The following is a 21,690-nucleotide window of genomic DNA, read 5'->3' as shown; positions in this document are numbered from 1 at the left end:
TAAGTAGTGGGATTTTTTTTGTTCGTTTGTTTTGTTTTTTTTAATTCAAAGGAATATTAAGCTTAGAAGATGAGGAAAATTTCACTGTCTTGATATTTTTTCCTTCAGTTTGTTTCAACTGAAAAAATATCTACCAGTATTTCCCTCCTTCCTAGCCCCACGTTACATAACATACATTAGTGGGTTTGGAAAATGCTTCTAAGATATTTTTTTTTTTCTGTTTATGTAGTACCACAAACAATTTTGAGTACCATTCCCTTTTATGATTCTATTGCTCTTCCACATAAGTGTTTCAATATCAGAAAGCTTTAAGAGAAGAGTGCAGCTGAGAATAGACTGACTAAATCATCTTGAAAAACACAAGATTGCCAGCTTCATCAAACAAACAAAATACCACCTGACTATCCTATAAGTCCAACAGAGCAATTCACATTTTTTTCCATAATACTAACGAGCAAATTTATGAAGTGTTTCCATGTTTAACGCAGTAGTTGCAGCTGACTATTAAGTTTGAGTGTCCTTTTCTTATCAAAGACAAACACAGAAATCTTAACTTCCACTTTAAAAAGTTAAAACTTAAATCTTTCAAATTTTTGTCTCTTTCTAGCCCTTTCTTTAGATCACAGATGGTCAAACTGTGGCTCTTTAGCACCAAACACGCTTAAGAACAGTTCCAACGTACATTCTTTGCCAGAGTTGTACAACAAACAGCTTCAGGATTGTGATCTGAAAAAAAATTTTGGTTACTGCAAAAACTCTGGACATGTTGAAAATCTGGCTATGAAGGGACTGAAGTCAACACAATCATGCTGAAAGACTGTTCCAGTACCCATCATCAAGTTATCCCAAAACACAGCTATACATTTAGCCTTGAAGAGATACTAGAAGAACATGCAATGTCCAGGGGCACCATCTCCCTGTCACCTATGGTTGTACCTACAGTGCTTTGAGGGTTTCGACCAAGCGAAACTTGCTCATAGGGTGATCAAGGAAGTTAGTTATCTCTCCTCTGGAACTTATATACAGCTTTTCAGTCTTGGACATTAATTAAGAAGAGTGAAATCCTGTCCATTTCCTGCTTAGATGTTCAAAGCTGGATGCTGCTGATGCTTTACTGGCACACTGCGGTGGGAAGGGAACGAGTCGTATCAACCCTGTGTACAAGCAACGTCACTCTACCATTCGCAAGCCCAAGCTGTGGACTTGGCTTTTCTTGTTTGCAGTTGTATAGTACCCTCACCTCTGTGCTGGATTTTATTTACATTTTACCTGCAACACCTGATAAAGGGCCTCTCATTTAGCAAGTGACCTCTTTGCCTCAGGCAGACTGCGTGAGAAGACATCTCTGCCAGAGTAAAAAACAACCCTGGGCCAAATAGAGCTATTTTCAGTCACATGACCTAAGTTACTCAAGACAGGAAAAAAAAAAATTAAAAAAAGTGACATATTAAAAGCACATTCCAATCAAATCCAAAACTTACTGCTAAACCCGCCTTCCTGCCAAGCTGTTACAACTCACTGCACTTAAGTTCCGAAAGTTAAGAAAAAAAAAGAAAAACAAATGACAATTCCCTTCCTGTCCCCCACTACATTTACTGTTAATAACTCTTCTTTTTTTGTACTGAGTCTAATCTAATAGGTTTCTTGCCCTTGGTGCAAATAGAAGCAAATAAACAAGTGATTCTTGGAGTCTGCTGCGCTTACTTTTTTTGACTGAACTGCAATACAGCGTTGTGCCTCTAGTTACTCTGAAAACTTATCTGTGAACAAACAGTAGATGTAATCCATCATGCCTAAGTGTTTCCCCTCTGAATTTCAGCAAGCAAGATGTCTAAGCTCTTCTTCTCACCGAATATTGTGCTTGTGTACAAATAATTACATAATGTTTGTGCAACAAAAACATCTTTCCCTTAAAAATGCAATCCTATTTTTCAATGCTAATGGCAGGTCCTTGAACTTAATGAAACTAAAAGCTTCGTTTAGAGACAAAGGTCGAAATAAAAACCATTCAAGTATGTAGGATATTTAGCCAACTGTAATTTTGATCTTTTGAGATTTCATTTACATGACTATGTTTAAATAGTTAATTATTCCAATAATTATCTTGTGCTTCTGTTGTAGGACTATGGATGTTACTGCAAGAGACTTGAGAGAACTCCTCTACTTGATAATGAAAATTCCACATTCAAAACAAAGAGTTGGATCCATGAGGCAGCTGTTTTAAAAGCTGGTTTTTTACACAGCACACTCATATAAGTATTGCTACATTTCACAAATACTTAAGACTCTCAGAATGAAAAATACTGCAAAATTCAATTGTTTGTTTTCATGGTTTATGGACAAAAACTCATCTGAAGGTTTGAATAGGCTTATGATGCTTATGTTTCAATGTTCCAATTACTATACCTCAGTTTCTTCAAGAAAGTAATAACTTTAAAACATCTATTTTAAATTAAAAAAGGCAGCGGGAGAACATCTTGTAGCTGAAATTAAGCACAACTAACTTTAATTGGATTAGTCATAAATTAGATAGCCTTAGATTCCACTTAAACCTGAACAGGAACAACCCTGGAAATACAAAACAATGCATCATATAGAACTCATAGTGACTGCATTAGTCATTTAGACAGCTGGTTACTAATATTAAACTTTAAAAGCAACACAAAAAAAGTCAGTGAGAACATGTTAGCTAAATCTGTACAAAGCCCACAGAAAGCAGAAAAGTTTAAAAAAATTAATTGGAACAGGTGACAAAGTTTCAGAAATACTTATTCTATGAAATAGAGAAAAATTGTACATTATTAAACATATTTTTAAATGCAGTTTAAAATAATCTCTGTATGATTAGAAAAGATTTATTGTTCAAAGTACAGTACTACTGCATACCAGGACACTAGTAGCACCAGTTATGTTTGCTCCTCAGATGACATTTTACTCTTTCAAAGAGTAAACTTCTAGAACCCTAAACAATAGCAAAACTTTTAGAAAAGCAAATAGGAAGAGGAAAACGAGAAGTTGACTCAAAAATGCAAGGTGATTCAGGCTGAGCACTGCATGCAGCTACAAAACAGTCATTAATATGTACATGACTGACCAGCTTCAGTAAGCTAAGACTGAAATACTCTCTTTATAGCCTCTCCTTCTCTGCCTTTTGCCTGTAGCCATGCCCCTTTGATGACACAAACGGCAAGCAGACAAATACAAAGTCTGCTTTCTCTCATGTGTGTACACGCTCTTGTATTTAAAAACAGCAGTAAAACTAGTCTACAGTTTCTTTCAGACAGCTAAGAGATTTTATTAGTTCTGAGTCTGCATCAGTAACAAAACACTATTCTGGGAACCAAAAGCACTAGCTGTAAAACCAAGTATGCTGTTATCACCGTCAGCTATTTTTAAACTGAGCAGAAAACAGTCATTTCTAGCTAAGGTAGTGATTTCTACATATCAATATTTCAATTAGTTTCCCAGCAAGCCAAGACTTCAGAAAGAACCATATCAGTCAAAAGCAAACAAAAATATCTGCCTGCCTTGTGATATCACAATTACAGTCTGGGAGATCTGAATCCACACTGCCGTCTTCCGCCATCCTCACAGCATGCAAGTCCTCCGCCACCACCATGAAATTTTCCAGCATTAAAAAGAAGAACTTCCACTCCAAAAGCCTGCAAACGCTGTGCTTTGGGCGGGGTGAGGAAAAGGGGCACACTTCTCTTTGCTGGTGAGTACTGTACAGAAAATGTTGCACGCCAAACAAGTGTTAGCAGCCGTTGCTTGATAATATGAGACTGAATGGTGACAAGTGGTCATGTTTCTAAATAAAACTTGCATTCATCAACATGTGCCAGACTTGATCTCCAAGAATGTGGACCGTGAGTGCTAGGGGAAGGGATGAAAACACAACAAAGCCTTCTTTGCAAAGCCTGAGCAGTTGCAGCGATAGCGCTGCTTCCTGGCTGGAAACATCTGTAACATGTTTTGCACCAGGCTGATATATCAGAAAAGTCCATCTGCAAGGATGAAAATTTGCTGGAAGTCTCTGATGCAGAGAAACAACTGCTTTTCTGTAGCCATCTCTACTGCAGTTACAGACCTCCTCAGAATGCAGAGAAAATTGGGTAAGGAAACAGAGAGAGAAAGAAAGAGAGGAGGCTTTCACAAGTGAATGGAGAAGTTCCACCACACAGCGTAAAATCAACAACTAAAGATTCAGACTGGACGTATATTAACCATACAATACTACTAAAGCATTTTCATAGCACACTTTCTATTAGTTCACTGCTGTAGCAATAAACCACTAAGAAAAATGCTCCAGGCAAGGGATGACTGCAGCTTTGCAGAAAAGCATGCAGGATATAATAATTAATTCATTAATGCTGTCAGGGATCCAGAATATGAAAGTTGTGGTTTATTCTCAACACCAGAACAATTAATCTGCATTTACTAGCTGAGTGCAGCCAAAATTCATGTTATATGATACATTCCAAACTCCAAAATATCATAACAGTAACACATCCCAGTATATAACAACATATTCTAAAGAGCCTCTGGACCCTGCTAAAAATTATCTTGGAGGATGTAGACCCTTTTGTCCAGTGGGAATTAGACATCAATTCAAGCACTTTGAACATACATTAATCAACAACTATGGGCTTTAACAGCTATCAGCCTAAGCTATAGCGGAACTAGCAAAATTTCCATGGTCTAGCATCAAACCTCTCCACCACCATTTACTTTCCAACTTCAGCAATGCAACATTCAAACTTTGCAGAGTTCTTTTCACTTCAGTAAGCACTGGAATGGAAAAGTTTATATGTTTAATTGAATATAATAGTGGTGAGCATGCTAGATGAGAAGGCCAAGTTGAAATGATCTGGAAATAAAAGTAAATCAATATTTTACATAAATTAGTTTAGAACTAAGACTTAACATCCTGCTTCATGATAACAGAATGAGACAGCTTAACTGTATAATATAGCAGTTTATATCTCCATACCCCAAGAATGTCACAGAATCCTGAACCTGTCCTTATAAAAGACACTAACCTCTAATACTGAATGGACAATACAGAACTTTTAAAGATGTGTTTTGCAGTTTCTGAATGCAAACACTTTTCACTAGAAGCTTCCTGAAGCTACTATTGGAACATATTTCTGAGTAGGTGTTTCAAAAGACAAAAACATGGCAAATATACTTTGTATTCAATAACTGGTGTCGTATCACATCCTCTGAAACCAGCAGGCTCCTCAACTGTAATGCACCACTTCCTGACTTAATGTTTCTGTAAGAAATATACAGTGTTCAGTACTTTAAAATGAACAGCTATAAAAGGATCTGGAGCCACCAGAACGCTTCTGCTTATGTGAAATTTACTGCTCCCATGCTTACAGATTTCAGAACAGGAACAAAGTAAAACCATACAAAAAAATAACAGACGAAAAAAGATGACCAAAAAACCCAAACATTTTTGCTGCTAACAGGGCTTAAATATTAGTAATTCATATGTCCCTACATCACAGAAGTGTAAAATATAAAGTGTATGTACATTTTATGAACTGCACAATTTTGACAAAATTATGGTTGGTAATGGGACGGAGGCTGTAGTACGACTCAACAGAAAGGACTGAAACAAAGAAACCAGGTTCTTCAAATAGCAAACAACAATTCTGTGTTTCTTTAAGTTATGAAAATTGCTGTTATATTTTTGACTTTGAGTAAAAAGAATCTTTAACCTGCAGTTACTCTTCTCCACCAGTGAAAAACTAATCAGGCAGAAAAACTAAGGCTTACTTTTGGAACTGCTCTTCTTTAAATCCAAAACTACAAATTCACTCTTTCGATTCCTCTGCCAAGAATTTTCTAGAAAACCTAAATTTGCACCCAGTCTTAAGCACTCATCAGAACTAAGAAGCTACTGGAGCAAGGGTCACTAAAGCTGACTGCAATCAATCCTCTGTCATTCTAGAAGATAATATTTTGAACTGACTCTTCTTGAAGAAACGATGTCAGGTACTGTAAAGTAAAACAGGAAGGTGAATTTCACAGAAATGTGTTGATAGTTAAGAATAAACTTATTCACAGTTAATGACAAAAAGGCAGACAATAAAGAGATTTAAAATTCATGACATCCAGCATATTAATCTGTCCCATGTAGCATTTAGAAACATCACAACTGTTTTACCTGGCTGCTATAAGATCTAGAAGATGTTGCCACCTGTCATTGATCTTGCCAAGTTTGTACTCAATCTCTGATGCCTTACTCTCATGGCTGGCTTTAGCAAGTCGCTCGCCCATTTGCTGAAGCTGGATTTTGTTCTTCTGGGCTACAGCAATTTCCTCTTGATAATCCTGGACAGTAAAGAGCAATCAAAAAGTCAGGGTACTTATTCTGAATACACTCTTCTCTACACTACTAAATGAACCATCCAAAAATATAAGTGAACTTTGGTTTTTTGGTGATTAGTAGAGTTGAGAGACAACCTCTTAAATATCAGATGTATAACCATGAACAACTTTATCAAAAGAATTAAAAAACAAAACAAAACACAATGCCTTCTACGAATATATCTGCTATAGTTAAACTCATTACATACAATTCTGGTTGGACATACAGTGAAGCATTCGGATGCCTCTGATTTTGCATAAACTTTATTTTCTGTTGTCTCACCTGAAGAAAGGCAGGAAAATGCTGCATAGCGAGAGAAGCACACAAACACACACCCCTGCTGGAACCTATAAACATCAGTGCAACGTAAAACCTCAACTTCAGCTAATTCAGTATCCTCTTTGCAACAGAAAACAAGCAAGCAGCTAAAGAACAGTATATTATTGTATGTGCACCACACTATACCTTTTTAAGTTTCTCAATCATTTCTTCTATGAGGATGTCGCCATTTTGAGAAACCTTACTTTCCATTTGCGTCAGCCACTCACAGAGCTCCTTGTTCTTCTCACTGAATACAGCCCACTCATTCAGTCTCTCACTAACTTGTTGTCGGCGTAAGGAGACCTTAAAACATTTGCAGAGAGTAAATAAAAACAAAATAGTAAATGCATCTAAGAGATGCTTGAAACACTTTGTGCCTCAATGTGAACTCCTCTGGCCTGGCAAAAGTGTTCCAGCCACTTACTTGTCATTAAAACAACGTGGACTTGTACTGCAAAAACTTTGTGTGACTCTCTGTGAGTTTAGAGGTAAGTGTTAATCTCAAGTTTCCTGTCAGCTACATCCTATTGCATAGAGAGAGGCATCCAAGCGTTACTTGGGCTCAGTAGCCTATCAGTATCTTGTTTTATAATGTCTCTAACCCAAAGGTTTCATTAGAAAATAAAAATAAATTTGGTTACAATTTTTGCTTACTTAAAAATTTTATAAAGTATATTAAACGTTTATTTTTAGTCTAATAGATTAAATAAAAAAGCAAGATAAAATTGTTTGACCAAAGCAAAAAAAAACCCCAAACAACTTATATATATATCATAGGACAAACTCCAAAAGACTGTCTAATTTGTGCAGGACTATGGTTTTTAAGTACAAAGCTAAATGAAAGATACACAATATTTTGCATAAGCAATTTTATACTAGAGTTCAAATATTAGTCCCACAGATTATTATTTCTCCTGAATGGACATGGCACACTGAGAGATTCCAAAAGACTAAAGTGTGCCCTGACAGAAAAGGCACAAAACATCAAACAGGCAAATGCTGTAGTCAGTAAAGAAGAAAGAACAACATGGTTGTGTTTAAGAAATTGCTATAGCAGCGGCAGCACCTCGGACTATGAATAGTAATAGACAGACAATGACAGACACCAAAATTAAAATAGCAGCAGAGCATGAGCAGCAAAATCATCTCTCCAGTTTCAGACATTTGTACCACTACTTACTTCCTCCCCATTGTAATCTGCGTTGTTGCTGAATTTGTATCAGCGTTTCAGCTGAGATGAAGACTGCATCTGCTCTTCCATAAACAAAGGTGATCTGTTCTTTAACTACCATGTTAAGTTTAAAAGGGGCACACACATGATCTCACATTTCCTTTTTGTGGTTCTAAACTTGATGCAGCTTTCCGGAAATGAGCAACAGTTGAGCAAAGTGTTGCACTAGGTTACATCCTGAAACATTCAGTATGCACACAACTAAGATGAAACTTCTTTACTTGGCTTCTTCCTTTATCATAAACCTATATGCAGTGACTATACTGTAGTTTAGATGTACCTACATCAGCTTATTCAAATGCAAATAATTCATAAAGAGTTCTGTGCTGTTATCTGTAAAGCATTTTTCCTACTTAGGGGATGGTTTTGAAGCCTTCACAGGTACTGCACATGAGGTAAGTATTTCCAAGTTAGTTATCTGCACTGCAATCTCTACTGAACCACAGAAATAACATTATGGTAACCTGAAATGTTGGGTGACGGAGACTCCACTACTTGAATTTCTAAGTGCAAAATGGACACAAAAAATGCTAATAGCATGATGCACCTGAAAAAACAATACTCCTCAGCTCACTTCACAGCCAAGCAAGTCAGCCTCAGACTAAGGCAAACGCAAACACCAATGTCTGAAGAAGTAGAAGCTGTCAGGAGAACTGAAGGTACAACATAGTAATGTTGAGTGGGAGGGGAGATCCTTCCTGAGCACGGCTCCTCTACCAAAGCTCAGCAAACTGTATTACTTCTGTGTTTTTCCCAGCCAACCATGCCACAGTCCCACAGCACAAAGACTTTTTTTGTTGGTTCTTCAAGGCTGCTTAAATATGACCTCACAGCCATGACAAAGTTCAAGACATCTAGAAACATAAGCAATCACTAAAGGAGAAGCATTTCAACAGATGCTTTCCCTCATTCAGCAAGAGTTCACTTTTGAATCTGAATGTGTCTACATACATATTTTCCAAAAGCTGCCACTTGCATTCAGTTTTTCTCCCAACACTTTTCTAGCCTGCATACTCCTACCAGGGCTCAGTACTATACTTGCCTGGTGGCACAGCTCCTCCCACTGTCTGTGCAGAAGCTCTATGCGCTCACTGAGGATTGAGAGATCATCTGCGCTGATATATACAGACAGGGTCTCCTTCAGCAGAGAGAGGTGAGCAAGGTCATCTGTCCATCCTTCAACAGCATTCTCTAACTCCTTAAAAGAAGTGCACAAGGAAAAAGGACCAGTTTGCAAACAAATAAAAATGTGCATGGGTTGATGAAGCATGAAGACAAGCATTGTTATACCACTGAATTAAAGTCGTATCTCAGCAGACTCACCATTTCAAGTGGACAGTTTCAGCCTCATTTAAAAGAAAAAGACAATACCAACGCCCTATGTACCAATGTTTTCAGAGTTATGTGTGAGGTATCTCCCCAAAAGAGAATGATACATCAGCCTTGTAACAAGTAGTCACAAACTAATTCATTAATACTACTCAAAACTCTCCAAAGTTTAAAGGAATTTGAGAATTCCAAGTTTTGGGTTGGACTTCTCTGTATTGAAAATATTTTCAAGTTGTAACACATTTCTAAACTGCAAAGCATAAAAGTGTTGTCTAAGACCCCTTGCAGTAACCTCACATCAGATAAAAAGCACTAATACAACCCCTTAGATACCATGAGTTTAAATTTGAATCTGGAATTTCTACAATAAAAACACACCAGTGTTTAGCACTTCCACAGTACTTTTCAGATCCCCTTCTGATCAGATCTATATTTACACTGCAGGGTAGTGAGATCACTCAGGTATTAGGCTGTCCAAATATTACACGGATAGTTTCATGTCACGGGGATGGCAACTGGTTTGCACTGTCAGTAATGTCAAGCCTTTTAACAATGGAAGAGGTTACTACAGAAGCGAATGCAAAGATGAGACAACAGTAGACAGAGAACAAGTACTTCACCTTGCAACGAATCTGCTCTGCATGCAACTCATCATGGTGTTCTGGCAAAGGCTGAGAAAGCTTTTTTTTGAATGATCTTAGCTTCTCCAGAGAGTCTCCAATGCCCTTTTCAGATTTTTCCCAGTCCTGAAGGCAGAATGTTTATTAGACTTTAATTCAGATATGGATTACACTTATGCCTGTTCATTTGCCTAATTAACCACTAAACAGTTAAAACTTTCTTTTTTTAATAGTAATAACATGCCCAGAAATTCCCCTCTTAATAACACTAATAGCCTCAGAACTTGAGTTGTGTACAACTGTGTCAATTTTTTTCTGTGTACGTCTCTACTAGAAGAAATGCACAAGTCAAAGCCTCCTGTTATTACAATGTTGTCTAGATCCAACTCTTTCAGAAAAGCCTCTCCTTCCTAAATTATTTTTCACTTCTTTTCTTGAATACCTGTATTAAACATGCCACCATTCCTTGACAATATTTCCATTCAGGTGCATCAATTTCAGGAAAAAAAAAAAAAAAAGTTATTTGGGATACTGCAAATTCAGGTCACACTGAAGTACCTGCAGTATCTCCTCTAAATTATGATTCTAGCAGCTACACCCAGCGTTAGTGTTTGTATACTTTCGAAAATGTTAAATGTGTCCATAAAATCAAACCATACCAAATGTCATGTGACAGTATGGTTCTAGCAGCATCACCTGCTTGTTAAAACCTATTAAAAAGGTATTTACAGACAAAGAGATCTCTGATAAGCCAGTCAACCCATAAAGAATGCCAGTTGTGTCATATCAGAAAATACTAAACTTGTTTTTCTTGGTCTTCTGTTTCAAGATATTCTCCTTCTACCACTGCCTTTGTATGTCTCTCCTTCAGTTTTTTCCAACCTATGTCAGCATTTCATGATCATCTTAAGGATGGAGAATTACAAATAACTGGTCTTGGCTAGATAGATCTTGACATTGGCATGTAAAGGGAATAAGGCATTTCTAATTGTCAGTAAGCTATGTATAAAACCTAACCTGCACTGTGCAAAAGAAAATATGATTTTTTTCGCTATGCTGAAAATAGGACTAGTAGGAATAGTCTTTTTTGGCATGATGTTCTTGAAATACCAATTAAAAGATATCAACTCACATACAAGTCTACTGTGAAGTATTATTACTGCTAGTTTCAGAAGTGGTGAAATGAAATTATGAGCTCATGTAGCATATATGCAATTCCTGTACTTGTGCTTATCCCTTGAGAATGCTTTTCTTCAACAGGATTCATAGTGAGAAACCATGGTCTTGCTGAAGAAGTATAGAAGAAATCACACACTTACTTTCAGTAGTAAAGAAAGCTGCTTCTTTTGTTGCTCCAGCTGTGTGCTAGCTTTCTTCCAGAGCTCCTGAATTTCAGTGAGCTCTGCCTGCAGGGCTGCCTCAGCCCCACTGTCAGCAGAGAGCAGCAGTTGCTTCCCAGCTTCCACAGTGAGGATATAACTCCCTTGCTGCCTTAGCAGCCCTTTCTCTTTAAGCTGAAAAACATTAAAAGCTTTCTGTCAGCTTTGTCTTTTTAATTACCATTAGCAATTCATTATAACCTCTTCACAACAATTTACTGCAGCAGACCTTTAGAAAATTTCTCCAAGGAGATAAAGAGAGACATGAAAGTCTTCTCTCTCCCCATTAATATCAGTATCTCAATTGGTCTTAAAGATTAATCGTTCCTCTAGAATCTATTATGCCCCTAAGCTTTATGATTATATGGATCTTCCAGCCAAAAAGCCTGAAGACACCAAGCTGCTACACAGATACTGTTAACCTCACATGAAAATGGACACTCAAGATGTCCTTTTTTGTCAGCTGGAGTACATCCCTCAAATAGGACATCATGGCTTTTTTTCAAGACCATTTCAGTATGACATTTGCTACAAAGGAAAAAACAGAAGTAAGTAAGGCTCAAGAGAGAGAGCCCAGTAAGTTCTCCACTGCATGTTCTTTAGGAGCTCCACCTTTGGTTCCATCACACTGCTGCTTCTGAGGCTATACCAGTTTCAAAGAAGAACTAACATCCAATATTGCTTTCTGCAAAGCAGATAGTCTGAATCTAATACATTTTAAAAAGTGTTTTAAATGATGAAGTCTGTAAAAAATGCAGGGATTTTTCCTCTTTCTTCAAACACACTGGACATACCTGCACTTCATCCAGTAGGGCTCTGACTTGCTGCAATGGGATCGGAACGATGCCCAGTGTACTCGCTGGCTGACAGGGTATTTCCACCAGCCACTTGCACAGCTTCTCTGCCATCTCTCTGTAGCGCTGCCACTGGTGAATCTGGCTGTCAATGATCCCCCTCCTCTGCTGTGCCCGGCGAATTACCCCTTGCCATTGATTACTTAGAAGAGTTAGCTTCAGATTAAATTCATCCCTATTATAAGTAGACAAATCAAAATACATAGTAACCATCATACTTTGATCTATTTGTTTAATGAAAAAAACTGAAGGGAAAAGGGAGACCTTTTCTGGCTGCCAAAAAAAAAAAAAAAACCCAGGAAAAAAACCAATGAAATCTCATGATAGTACAGCTGACTGAGAATGAGAACTTCACACTTCATGTACCAGAAAAATCAAAAGGCTCAAATTATTGAGACCTTAAAAAACCCATACATTTAACACAATAAACCCTTCTACTTTCTCCCCAGAAATATAAAAATCCACAGGTTTTACCAGTTTAGATTAGCCAAATTCATAGTAAATCTTGGAGATTTCACAATTCACACCCGGATTTACTAATGAGCTCAAAGCAGGCATAAGATATATACAGCACTAACAAAATTCTCCGACCCTGAAAAATGGTTCATCATCAACATGACACCCTTAGCAAAGTCAAATCATATGCACAACTGTGAACCCACTGGTGTTTTCACTGATTCTCATTCATTTGATCACAATCATCTAAAATGAAATCTCAGACAGCAATGAATTCCTGTTCCATCACATTTAGGTTACATGTGTTCCTAAATGGCAGTAGGTAGAGATAAATTTACCTCTTGGTAGAGGTAAATCTCCATTTGGCATAAATCAAGTGTAACTCACTAAATTTGTCACTGCAGGGTCCTTTGGTGAAAGTGTGATTTTGAAAATACATGGAAACAGACCTTTATGTAATGTGCTTGATAATCCAAGACAAATCTTTGTCAGAGAAGCAGCCTCAAGGCTGTTGTATTCACAAATGCATTCACATATTCACATTTCCCATAGCATCCTAAAGAACACTGTCCTATTTAAGATCTGGCTAATTCATAACTTAACCACAGCAACAGTAACTTCTACCTCAGAAGAGCATGATCTGAACACTGACATCTGCTATCTTCTCTGTTTGGAAGCTCCCCACTAGTTTAAGTATCACTTCATATAACCAGAAGCAGCAACAACACAGGAATGTCTACCTGTCATCCACCTGTCCTTGTTCTAGGAGGTGCTGCCCATCCAAGATAATTGAATGCAAAATCTGCTGGCGGCTGAACATCTCTGCCTGGAAGAGCTGTTGTACAGGAGACAAGGATGTTAAAACAAGATCTTACATTTTAATTCTATCTGTTATGCACTGGTAAAAATGAATTTTTATGTATTTAAACTCATTTAAAATTAATTCAATGTGAGTTTTGTCATGAAATTACAAACACATTTAAAAATCTCACTGCTGGAGTTACTTGCTGCTTCTAGTAATTATTATTAGTACCTTGAGATTAAAAAAAAAAACCCAAACAAACACAACAACAAAACCAAGCAAACAAACCAACAAACAAACAAAAACAAAAATAAAACCCCAAACTATTAAAAGCTAAATAACATAAACAACAGCTAGGTTTTATGTCTCTAAATACACTTGTGTGATTGGCACTACAATTTTAAACAAAATCCAAATAGCATATTTATTGCATGGACAGCAGGAGCACTTTTTATTTTCTTTCTTGTTTAAGACTATTACAGTCCTTTGCCTTGTTAAATTGAACTTATGCACAGATTGTGTGTGAGAGTGTTATACAAACTTCTAATACAATTTTACACTGCGACTAGAACTTTAAAAGAAATGGTCAGCCATGTGTAGGAGGTAGAAACCAATTTTCCACTCTGTCCAATTTATTTTCCAATTTTCTCCATCAGTCACAATAAATCTTCTCAATACTTTTAAATCTCCCTTATTAATTATATACTACTTAAGACAAAAAATTACCTAAGTACTACTTAAGCAAAGATGATTTAAATACATACTAAAATTTATTTTTAAAAACATATTTTCTTTCAGTAATGGACCATGCCTCTAGATAATGCTGTTCAGGAATGTTCTTATGTTGACAAAAGTACACCCAGGCATCAGCTCAGAACTGAACTCAGTCCATGTTCAAAAAGATTAAAAGAGAAAGGATATTGCCATGAAGCTTGAGATTTTTTTTTTCTTTTTTAGTGACAGTGTTCACAGTTGACAGAAGTTCACTCTCACCTGAATTGAGAGCCACTATTCCCCAAATTCAGATTACACCTCTGTTACATGGCTTCCCATCAACTCAAACTGTGATGTACCAATTCTTGCATCTGCAACTGGCAGCAAAATACCCACTGGCACCTATACAATTAAACTCCTAAAGCACATTGTATATAGTTTAGGACTTCTAGATGAGGGATTAATTTTTCAAAATGAGATTTTGCCTCTCTGAATCATGGAGTTAATTTTGAAAATGTTACCCAGGTCACACATTTTCCCATAAAAAGATACAGTGTTGTCTAATTTCCTTGCAGAAGTATTTGATAGTGTTCTTTGAATATGTTGGCTCTTATGAATGACTGAGCCTGAACCAGAGGGAAACTAATAGCTCTATTATCTCATGAAAAAAAAACAACAAAACAACACCACAATACTGTGGCACTGAGAATTTCAGAAACCTGAGCAAGAGGATAGAAATTGTGCTTCCTGTCACATCTATTTCTGTCAAGTTAGGGGCATGGATGAAGTACAGGAGGCAACAGCATCTACCAGCACTGTCGACAGATTGGGACTAAACAGAATACAAATGTTTAAGAAAACAATAAAAACTCAACAAAACCAACCCTCCAAAAGTGACAATTTTAATATTTTTAAAAAAGAGGACAGGTGAAACAAAAGCTTATCAAGTATGAGGAGCTTTATGACTACATTCCTGCACAGGAATGACTACATGATTGTCCTGACAGGCATTTTTGATGAAAATGCCAGTGTTAGGACATTATATTTGAAAAAAGCATCACCTCCACCTTGGTGGTTTGTACATTTCAGTGGGAAGTTATTTCTAAATAAGGCCACTGAGGTAGCTGGGCTGCTCTTTGATTAAACATCAGCAAAGTTATGAGTCAGCACCGGCAAGCTGATAAGAGAGCTGGAGGCATTTCAGTATCCATTCTGGAAATAAGTGTGGAAACACAATATTTTCTTACTATCTTCAAAAATACAAAGTAAAACAATCTGAAAATTCATCTCAAGAAGTTTAGATTTGACCCTTTCAGCTATGAGGAATGGAATGAAAATTCTTCACGGGTATCAGGAAGCACTGCAAAGAATATTGAGTACTGAGTATGTTTAGATTATATAAAATGCCAAAAAGCTTTAGGAAAAAAAAAAAAAGATTCAGTTTACCACATGTTATTAGGATGAATTATAGTATTTAGAAAATCAGATATTAATTCTCTAAATCCTGAGAGATGCCTTTATAATTGTAATAGAAAAAGCTTCAACAGAGTGCCTGAGTAACACTTATCTAAGCTACCTTCCCAGATAAAGTTTTCAGGAGAGAATTAAGCTGATATCTCAAGACAATTGAATGTAAGAAGATTGCTGTTAACCCCTTTCAAAACACTGTAACTATGAGTGGACACAGCAACAGAAGGGAATTGTCCACTTAGTCATGATTTCTGGACACTCAAATCTCAAAGAGCTGAGATGTCTTGACTTACAAAGACACTCTGTCCAGTTAATTCTGGCAGCACCGAGAGGAAATTAAATTGATGACATTCATGAAAGCAAAGGCACTTAAATGCTAAAGCAAATGTATGCTAAAGCAGGCAAAAATGGTTGTGAATTACTTTCTGCTATCAGACATTCACCCAAACACTCTGCTGTGAGATACAAGGCAAGAGTGGGGGGGTCAGGGGGAGGACACGACTCTCCCTATGATCTGGCCTGAGTCTATCGGTCGGCTGAAAAAGTTGTGGGAACTGAAACTACTGTGGCCACATGGGAGCTTTGGTATGAAAATTGACTTGTCTTACTTGATCTTTACCAGGTTTCTTGGCAGTAACAATATGGGTGGAGAAATAATTGCATTACTTGACTTCACTGAAGAATCATAAATGCATCCTCTAGTAAAAAACTCTGAATCTGCTTTCCCCTGCAGCAAAAGCTGGGCTAGTTCTTGATTTGTTGCAAACAGAGAAATAACTCCAGCACACAGCTCAGATCAAATCAGTCTGTTCTCCACAGCAATGTTACCAAATCAAGGCGCCATGATGAGTTACATTACTCAGCACTTGACAGAAAAGTCTTCCTTTAACATGCTCTTCAGATGCTTTGTATGTTGGCAATTTAATAACAAATACTCAGAATAAACAGAAAGAATGAAGATTTTCTCCAGTTATGACTGAAGACAAAGGGTCAAATTGCACGAGCATAGTTAGGTTATACAGAAAGGTCAATAACAACTTTGAGTTCCTTGGTGCAAACCAATATGCAGTAGATTAAATGTACGTGAGAAGCACTCATAGGCATACTGATACATTATACACAAATGCATACTCAAGTCCTCCTCCGATGTGGGTACTAGTGATACATTTGCATGCTTCTTTTTTAAAGATATTCTCAGACAGTGTAGGCAAACATGCATTCCTTTTATATATAAATAGTATGTGTAGCAGTTATGTATAAATACACATGATGACTTGCCTCATGTGCCCTCTGTTGCTCTAAAAGATTCTGGTAGTTTCCTGAAATCTCTGCTCCCAACTTCTGCTCAGTCTGAACTAATAAATCCATCCAAGTTTCACATTTCTCCAAGAAGGTCTGCTGCTGCAGCAAGAAAGACTGCAGCTTACTGAAAGAAAAAAAGATGGATTCAGGTAAGGTCTCCTCCTCTCACACACTGCATTAAGAGCATCTTGCAATAACTTTTCCAGCAGAAATCCAAACCAGATGTTATCGCTTTTCCCACTGAGCTGCCTCATTCAATTTATTGAGTCAACGCTTTGAAAAGTAGTGGTCTCCCTCATTTCCAATTCTGTTCATTTGTGGCAAAACCAACATCTGGGCTCATTGGCTTCACTCTTTACTTATAAAAGTATACCGAAGGAAAGGAGCTTAATGAAATATCTGTAACATTTTTATATTCTGCAAAAGGTGTAATTTCTAGCTGTTGTAATCTAAAAAAGCCATACAACAATCTTTAAACATCCCCACCTGAATCTCTCGGTAGTCTGAGATGAGATCAGAGACCAACGTCTGTTCAGGTTCTGCATCCTTTTGATTTCTTTGTCATTCAGAGGAAGCCTGTAACCCAGCTCGTTAAGACGGTCCAAATCTGGGGTCATGCTGCTGAACTTCAACATCTGACTCTGCAAGAGACAACAAAAGTGATAACTAGAAGTTGGGTAATTACACTATTCTCGACAGCAAAATTATGAACAAGCGCTCAGGTAAATCTGGAACGGCCTTGGTTGCCACCAAGTGGCAATCACTCCCTATGCCAGGGAAGGACTGCATTTCCAGTTTTCAGCCTCTGGTCCCAGTCCAGGAGACTTTGGCTCATGTTTAAATGTGCTCAGAGAAGTAAACTCAAATGGCACTGAAATATTTTTCTGAACTGGGGATTTACTGCTTAGAGCGGCAAATGTAGGCAACTCGTTGAAGCCATATGTTTATATCAAAAAAAGTGAGCCTTTTTCCTTGTTTCTTAGACTGCATGCTAGTATGGCAAATTTCCATTGGACTTACTAAACTTTTTATTTTTAGATTTTTACTTTTGCAGTATGGAAATACCCAATTCATTACATTAGGAAAACATCTTATTTTTTAGCATGTCCAAAGTGGAATTTTGTGCATAGTTAATCCTGAGAGAGAAATAGTGGAAGTTAAAAATGACAAAACCAGCCTAGATTGCAAAGTTCATCAACTTCTTGTCAGGGCCTCTGAAATAAAAGAAGGGAAAAAAAAAAAATCCCCCTCCAAAAAAAAGAGTGATAGAGCTCAAAGGGGTATTATGTGGTACACAGTATAAACATTTCTTCAGTATATCGAGATATACAAAATAAATAGATAACTTCATCCCTAAACTAAATATCAGTAAGACAGGAATTGCATAAATTAAAAAAAGTCTAGAGTAAAAAAGGCAAAAGCAATCTCCAAACACTACTAAAATTTCCATTCCCATTTTGATTTGATATTAATTTTATTCGAAACAGTTTGCCTTTCCTTTTCTTCTTTACTCAGGTGAAAAGCAACACAGACAGTAACTTCTTGACTGCCATCAAACTTCTAAGTTCTCAGTCTTATAATCTGCATGCATGACAGACCTTTAATACATAGAGAATGCATGTATGATACCTGTGCATACCCTGTACTACAAATAGCCAGGCTACCACTAAAACAACAACAACAAAAACAGCCACCAAAAAACCACCCAAGTTACACTTTCTGCATTTAGTAGTCACCTTGAGTTCCTCCATCCTACTCTGTATTTCTGAGAGGTCAGATGAATGACTGGGATCCTGTCCTTTCAAGACTTCTTCTGCTTCTGTTATCCAGCCCTCAAGGACTTGCAGGTTCTTGGCAAAGGTTTGATAATCCAGCACTCCAGCCTTGAATATAAAAGGACCCACAGTTTAAGAACTTCAGCCACAGAGCATCCATATTGACATTACACTCCGGTTTATTCTTGTTATAGATTTGCAAACAGCTATATAGGCTAAGAGCAATTGTAACTACTGCTTTGCTTACAGATTATGGATTTACTGGGGTTTTTTGTTTGCTTGTTTTGGTTTGCTTTGTTTTTTTCTTTTGTTTTGTTTTTCTTTTTAGGTTAGAACACAAGATTTTGATCATAGTAGAAAGGCAACACTTCAACAAAGTGCATAAATATCTCCTTGCTTTGAAATAGACAACCTTCTCTAACTTATGAAACTAACTTCTCTGCTTAATTTATTGTCATCAGAAAGAACCAAGTGTTGCTCTTACTGCAATTTGAAATGGTCTCTATGCTGGATTCAAGTATATTTTCTACTTTCAGCTTTGGCTTCAACGGAAGCCTAAGAAATGTTGTTGAACAGGTAAGAGCACTGTCTTTTACCAAGCAGTTTGAGCCAATATATGTGTTTTTAGGTACTACGGGATGATCAGATCAAGGACTGAAACAACCCTCTGCATACCTGAAGTACAGCCTGTTGCTTGCGGAGAGCCTGCTCTAGGGTTGACAGATTCTGGCTCAGAGAAAGCTGATCAGACTGTATAGCTGCTGCTGCCGAAGCCTCCACCTGGCTTTTTAGTTCTTCTCCCAGTTCTTGAAGAACAATCAGTGACTCCTGTGCTGTCTTCAAATCCGTGAGTACATCCTGTGGCAAAAAATTGAATAAATGTATGAATAGTTAATCTGACACTCTGCTGATGTCATCCTCCCCTGATTTAAAGGAGGAACGAAATGAATGGACTCCCCCACTGTAAAAAGACTTATATTTACTACTGTAATTCAATGCCAAAGTGTCCGCTCACACTCTGTATGCAAACTAAATAATGTGCAGAATAAAAAATATGTTGAAGTACCTGTGCACAGAGCAACAGGAAGAAATGACTGCTCAGCTATCTTTGAGCAAGCCCAAGTTACTTAGGAGGCAATATTTGTTGAAACAAATACTTTGAATCTACTGACATACTGGTCATAAGCAGCAGCAGCCCTCACTGTGGATTGACTCATGAGACATCTCTTTTTTTACTGCTATGAACTACCGGGGAGATGAAAAAATCGCTTTTGTAAATGGCCAAACATAATGGCTAAAGTATGGGATATCAGAACATAAAGAAATTATTCAGACCGAACAATTTGAATAGTCAGTCCAGATGACTATGGCAGCAAAGGCTTGAAAAGTTCATTAATGCATTCATTTCTGTCCTTGCAACTGTTTTTCTTACACTAAGACAATTAACATTCGATTTTTTGTTGTCAATGATAGTTAACATCAACTTAAACTCAAAAGCACCAAATTGTAACCACATATAGGAGAGAAACTATCCTGCTGCTTTGAGATACAGTCTTGAAAAAGGGAGAAACTCAAGATTTCAGAGTGAATGAAGTCCTTCTATAAGGAAGGATAAAGAAATCCTCAGAACATACACAGTCTCCCTTCATTCAGAAAAAGTGAGCATACTTGACTGGTGGCAATGTAGTCAAATGATTTTATTTTTCTTTCTATTATAAGGAACTCGACAGATTGGGTAGATATATTTTCCCAAGCAAGTATCCCTTCAATAAGCAGTGACTCAAGACCGAATGAAATGGTGTAATTTATCTACCTTCTCCAGAGAGCTGATTTCAGATATAGGCTTCTGAAACAACTCCAAAACAAGTCATGGAGGGATCACATGAAAAGTCTGAGAAACGTATGAGATTTGATTAGCAGATCTGTCTCTACTGAGCCTGACACATGCGTCAGTAAAAAGAACTGTGTTTGCACACAAGTTTCCAATACACCATGTATACAGTTTAGGAATGGAGAGCCTGTTGTGATTTTTAGCCCACAATGCTGTGAAAAAGTGCAAAGCTTAACTGAACATACATTGCAGTCTTGAATCCAAGTGGTAACTTCATCATCGGCAATGTCTTTGCTGGTAGCAGTCTTCAGGAGTTCATTGGTCTGGGCTTCCCGCTGATGGACTGTGGAAGAACACTGTTGGTAACAGTCCTTGTACCTCTGCCACAGCTGAAGGAGGCCCTTGCTGGCACGCAGTCGCTCTGCAATCTCCTGCAGAAGGTTGTTCCACCTGGTAAAGACATTGGATGAATGATCAAAGCCTCTGAGTCCACAAAAACTATCCCTGCCCCTCTTTCTCTCTGCTGTTTCCCATCATCTTTTGGCTTTTAAGAAATTTGGTAATAATCAAGATCTAGACATTTTGGAAAAAAAAAAAGAATCCAAGAAATATGACAGGCTGTTATGACCATCTTGGATCCTGTATATTAATGCTTGAGGGTTGGAGCTGGAGTGCACTTTTTGAAGTGAACCTGCTGCTATTTTCACTTAGCACACTTTGGTTCACTGTACAGAGCATTCACAACCAACGACGAACTGCTAGTACCAAATTCCTGCAAGGGTCTAAGAGGGTCAAAACAGATGTAATCATGAAACTATTTCTTCTACTGCAATTTCCTCCCAAAATCTGACAGAACATTTAAAGCCATAAAGTTCAGCGTAACTCCTGTCTAAAATACTCCCACACCTATTAAACTCTTAATTTCTTTATTATCCAATTAAATTCCTAATCCCCCTGTAAATTCCTGTCTCTAATAGCAACCAGAAATATGTACTTTCTCAAATATGCTGGTATTTATCAAATTGCTTCATTATTTCCTCATTAAAGGAAATCACATTTTTCAATTATTATTATATGATAAAAATGGTGAAGTGAAAATTCCAACAGTCATAATTGAAACTTAAATGTTACAGCATCTTTTTTTGAAATAGGGTGAGTAATTCCCTGCCTCTACTTCCAGATTCTAGGACAGGATAGACCACAGATCAAAATAAACTTGGCATG

At 37.4% G+C, this 21,690-nt stretch overlaps 2 protein-coding genes across 2 annotated transcripts in view; both read right to left on the bottom strand.

Annotated features, from left to right (window-relative positions):
- Positions 1 to 3,619, bottom strand: part of LOC308039352 (nesprin-1-like) — a gene marked incomplete at its 5' end in the record, with an annotated part of 35,532 nt that extends 31,913 nt beyond the window's left edge. Inside the window, one exon of the mRNA XM_080342609.1 lies at positions 3,528 to 3,619. Coding sequence (XP_080198735.1) covers positions 3,528 to 3,619 — 92 coding nt within the window. The remainder of the gene's footprint in view (positions 1 to 3,527) is intronic.
- A 2,555-nt stretch (positions 3,620 to 6,174) lies between these two features.
- Positions 6,175 to 21,690, bottom strand: part of LOC308038661 (nesprin-1-like) — a gene marked incomplete at both ends in the record, with an annotated part of 74,672 nt that continues 59,156 nt past the window's right edge. Inside the window, 12 exons of the mRNA XM_080341438.1 lie at positions 6,175 to 6,345; positions 6,848 to 7,006; positions 8,977 to 9,132; positions 9,884 to 10,009; positions 11,203 to 11,397; positions 12,057 to 12,291; positions 13,313 to 13,407; positions 16,837 to 16,984; positions 17,347 to 17,501; positions 18,597 to 18,743; positions 19,311 to 19,493; positions 20,712 to 20,916. Coding sequence (XP_080197564.1) covers positions 6,175 to 6,345; positions 6,848 to 7,006; positions 8,977 to 9,132; positions 9,884 to 10,009; positions 11,203 to 11,397; positions 12,057 to 12,291; positions 13,313 to 13,407; positions 16,837 to 16,984; positions 17,347 to 17,501; positions 18,597 to 18,743; positions 19,311 to 19,493; positions 20,712 to 20,916 — 1,975 coding nt within the window. The remainder of the gene's footprint in view (positions 6,346 to 6,847; positions 7,007 to 8,976; positions 9,133 to 9,883; positions 10,010 to 11,202; positions 11,398 to 12,056; positions 12,292 to 13,312; positions 13,408 to 16,836; positions 16,985 to 17,346; positions 17,502 to 18,596; positions 18,744 to 19,310; positions 19,494 to 20,711; positions 20,917 to 21,690) is intronic.

The sequence above is a fragment of the Nesoenas mayeri genome (assembly GCF_963082525.1).
Source record: "Nesoenas mayeri genome assembly, chromosome: 3".
Classification (NCBI taxonomy): domain Eukaryota; kingdom Metazoa; phylum Chordata; class Aves; order Columbiformes; family Columbidae; genus Nesoenas; species Nesoenas mayeri.
This window is presented reverse-complemented; position numbering and strand designations above follow the sequence as displayed.